The 4578-nt window shown below is 31.6% G+C and overlaps 1 protein-coding gene across 1 annotated transcript; it reads right to left on the reverse strand.

The window, feature by feature from the left end:
* Nucleotides 1–1054: 1054 nt before the first annotated feature.
* On the reverse strand, nucleotides 1055–3059 carry GASA13 (gibberellin-regulated protein 13). The gene is made up of 4 exons (NM_001253275.2): nucleotides 2898–3059; nucleotides 2741–2791; nucleotides 2441–2501; nucleotides 1055–1443 (listed from the first exon to the last, which is right to left on the reverse strand). Exons 1-4 carry the CDS (start codon nucleotides 2940–2942, stop codon nucleotides 1262–1264), a joined length of 339 nt encoding a protein of 112 aa, NP_001240204.1. The 5' UTR covers nucleotides 2943–3059; the 3' UTR covers nucleotides 1055–1261.
* Between the last annotated feature and the right edge of the window lie 1519 nt (nucleotides 3060–4578).

A 4578-nucleotide genomic window follows, 5' to 3' on the forward strand; every position in this document is an offset into this window, starting at 1 on the left:
GATCTTCTATGCTGGTCTGATCTTCATGTTAGACATTGTATAGACGTCATGCATGTGGAGAAAAATGTTTGTGATAGTTTAATTGGCACCCTCCTTAACATTAAAGGCAAAACAAAGGATGGTTTGAAGTCTCGTCAAGACTTGGTCGAAATGGGTATACGAGAGCAGTTGCATTCCATCTCACAAGGTTCCCGAACGTATCTACCCCGAGCATGTCACACAATGTCAACAAATGAGAAAAGGAGTTTGCGAACTTTCAAAGACGTCTTTGTTGGTGAACTTTCAAAGACGTTGCTTACGTGAGAAACGTCTCTGTTTGCGAACTTTCAAAGATGTTGCTTACGTAAACACCGTCTTTGAAAGTGGATCCCTTTCCACGACGTTGGATTTTCACCCGTCGTTGAAAGGTTTTACTTTCCATGACGTTGGATACAACGATGGTCGTCCACCGTCGTTGTATCCTGTTTTCCACCATCTTAGAAACACTTTTTTATAGTAGTGTTAAATACAAAAATTTTCACATTTAATAACATCAAACTCTTGTTCTCTAATAACATCAAATTTGTGATGAGAATTATCTCACTACTATAACATCTACAAGTTATTATCTAGTAGTGATACATTACTAGACTTGATTATTTAAGTATTGTGAAATTTATGATTTACTATTTTGCTTTATTATATTATTGGAATATTTAATTGATATGTTATTTATTGATATTTTGTTATTATTTTTATATAAAGTGAACTCTTACAAGTCTATGAGTTGAGTCTACGAGTCGAATCTATATAACTTTCACGAGTTTACGTAAATACTCGAGTTTGATAACCTTGTATCCATATATAAAAGTCCTTAAGTATTATTCCGTCTAAGCATAAATATCATAATCAACCCTCATTGTGAGGAACTTGTGTGTGATGTTGTAATTCTAAAAATATTTGCTTAGAGATTGTTCCAAATGTTAAGGGGCTCATCGTACGTCTGGTGGGGTTCTTGTGCAATATCAAATTCCCGTCACAATATAAGTATAGCTATTGCAAGGTAAAAGTTTACGGAATAACCGATTCTCTTCTTTATATATCGATAAACAGGAAACAAACAAAACACATCTGTCATCAAATACAAAATGAATATATGGTCCATACTAAAATGTCAAGTAGTGGATTTTATTCCTTATACATTCAATTAATTCGAACATTCAAATAATATAGATTTGAATGCCCTTTTTCATATTAAAAATACTTCCCGTCAATAATAATTTCAAGGGCATTTAGGCTTATCCCCATGAGTCTTGAGGCGTGCATAGCATGGGCAAACCTCCTTATGACCATAGGTCCCAGGGGGTACGCAGTGGCATGTGTGGCAACATGACTTGCATGCTCGTTTGCATCTCTTCCTTTTTGATGCTTTACTGCATCTTCGAGAACATTCATGGTTGCAATCTAATTTACAATGAGCAAAACAATTGCTTTAAATTAATTATTGTTCATGTCATCCTAGATAAAGACTAAAGAGTATATTCAATATAATTTGAGTTATATATGCTACCCAGCTAAAATGAAAATAGACACAATTTAATTAACTTTGATTCAAGACCGAGCATAGGATAAAATAATAGTAAATATTTTTGTTCAATCTATGATATATATATACATGTCCACTAATTTTTAATTATATTCTGTCTGGTTAAAAATCATTAATCAATCTTAGAATGGTAAATGGTTGAAGAGCAAAATTATTTAGACTAATTTCTTATATCATCAGCATCAAGTTTTTCAAATCAAACAACGACAATAATAAAATATTCTTTTTGAACAATAATAAGTAATTTCCATGAAAAATATTTTGAAAAAGTTCACGTGTTATTATTGAGATAAAACACGTACACGTAAGTCATATAATTGCTCTTGCCTAATGAATAAGACTTTTTTGCTGTCAAAAAGTTCACGTGCCGCCATTATTTGATTGAAGGCTAATGATTAGATAGTTTCGATATAACTTCGGTCCCACATTGAATAGTATTTTCATATATTTATCCTAGACGAGATATATATTTTTTTATATATGAACAGATTAGTTAACTGCGTTCGGCATATAATACAGTTCCACTAAGAATATAGACAAGAAGTTAATTAAATAAACTTCTCAACCTTAATTAAACTCAATTATAAGGCCATCTGAGCGATAGCAACACCCATAAGTTTGAAATGGAGTTGCGGTTTCTACGCAATTTCAGATTAAAGATAAAATATGGACAAAATATAAATCCAAACCATTGTGTGCACAGATGTGAAATTGAGTTTTGTGTTTTGCATACATATAAAATTTACCATGACATGAAACCTTCCAAAAATTTGAAATCCTCCAACTATTTATAAACTGAACATTATATTAAAGAAAATGAAAACATTTTATTTATCTTAAAGGTGTGCAACTTACTGATTTTGTGCAGGTGGATATGTTCATTATTCAGAGCCACAGTTTGACTTCCTTCATTTGTCTGTAACCAAAAACACAATGTCCATGCTTTTGTTTAGAACTTAATTTAGTTTTCATATTCAGTAAAGAATACATAATTAATTACAAAATGAAGGAAAGCTAGTGTAGCCAACGCGCGCACACACACATGCATACATCAATGAATTGAAGAGCTTTTTAGTTTTTATCCAAGCATTGAAGAGCTATCTAATAGACTAATATTAACAATAGCATGAAAGTAGAAAATTTTGGATAACTCACAATCTCAAGAGAATTGGCTACTCCAGTGATTGATGAAGCTTCTGCGAAAGCCTAAAAATGGGAATTGGCACACACCAAAGAACAAATTTTATAGTGAGAATTCAATTAACTCATCATCTTTGTTTTTGTAAAGAAATGATATATTAATTCTGTCTACCTGGAATAGTAGTAGAATGACAAGAAGAAAGACTTTGAACTCCATCTTGTGCTAGCTAGGTTGATGAATTTGTTTGAATTATTGAAGAATAGGCCAATTTATACATACACATTTTCTTGTTAATTTTACGCTTTTATCCTCTTAAAAGACTTTACAACCAATAGATAAAAAGCACATTCACAGGATTTAGCTGAAGAGTACTCTCTAAAATGCTGCTGAGCTTGTTTTCACGCTATTTTGGAAGCTTCCTTCACTTTTCGTTTTATTGCTTATGCTCTAGTGAATTCACAGCTGTGTGATGCCTTAGCTGCTTATGGAATCACGAGAAAAACTCAGCTATGAGATTGGTCCCCCTTTCCAGTTGTGATGATAAAATGAAACTATCTATTCCTTATGGAGAATAAGAACGGTAGCTAGGTAACAAAAACATGGATTTGCTTCAACCCATTTGGTGTATCTACCTATGGAAAATACGACACGTAATAAAATCGTGAGTTTTATTTTTATATTAAAATATTAGAATTAGCTAGCTACAGTGACCCGTGCAAATCACGGGTTTCTATTTGAAAACTATCCATACTTCTCGACTAAAAATACAATAATACTATCAAGCTGGAAAAAATCCATCTAACACTTAGGCAAACGATTTGGATGGTTTGGCCATTATCATTTACTAAGAAAATTTGACACAAGCTAGTAAACAACGTAACAATTATCAATTTTTAATATTTATTTTATCACAAATGTTAATTGTTAATTTATTAGATTTTGTTAATAGAAATATTTGAACTCACAACCTTAATTTCCTTCCTATAACTTCTTCCTTTACCACTAAATTAATCTTATAACCCCTATCAATTTTTATTTTATCTCATACATAGTTAAGTACATGTTGGCAACAAAAAACAAATGGAAATTATATTGTGCTCCAACCACATTAGACATTTATTTTGTTGTACTGCAGAATTTTCTAGTTTTATTAATTTTGGAACGATTCGACAGTCATTATCAAAACTAGCGCCTTTGTCGTGGATAAGTATATCTGACATTAGTATGGTAGATTTGCATTAGCTTGTTGGAAAAAGAAAAAAAATATATGTTCTGCATTTTCTGCATTCTACAATAGGTTTTTCATTTTGTGCATTTTGCATTATCATTCTTCATATACTAAATGTTTTACATATTGGATTGGTCTTGCTAATGTTGTTATATAAAATAGGTGTGAGTAGTTGAGTGTTTTACACTAAACAGTAGAGCAGAGTAGTAGTAGAACAGAGTAGTAGTACAAAGTAGTGTAGTGCATTGGGGGTCATTTTTGCCAAATTCATTGATCTAGACCACTTTTTGAATTTTTTTTCTTCTATTTTCATGATTTTTAAAAATTACCAAAAAATTACCAAAAATGAAAAAAGTTTTTTAGACATTTAGTGTGGTGTTTTTGAATTTTTTTAAAATTGTTTGAGGCAGTTTTCCATTTTTTGTAGCATTTAAACAAATATTGTGAATTGTATCCTAGTAGAGTAATTGTCCGTTATTTTTGTCTGTGCTGTCACTAATGAGCTTATCTGTGCGTGACTAGGTCCAAATTAGGTGATTTGCACCCATATGATCCTGAGATAGATAAGACATTTCATAAGTTGAGTAGAAGTAATAAGAGTAGAAGTGTAGTTGTGCATAATAA

Source organism: Glycine max, chromosome 2 (assembly GCF_000004515.6).
Source record: "Glycine max cultivar Williams 82 chromosome 2, Glycine_max_v4.0, whole genome shotgun sequence".
Classification (NCBI taxonomy): Eukaryota; Viridiplantae; Streptophyta; class Magnoliopsida; order Fabales; family Fabaceae; genus Glycine; species Glycine max.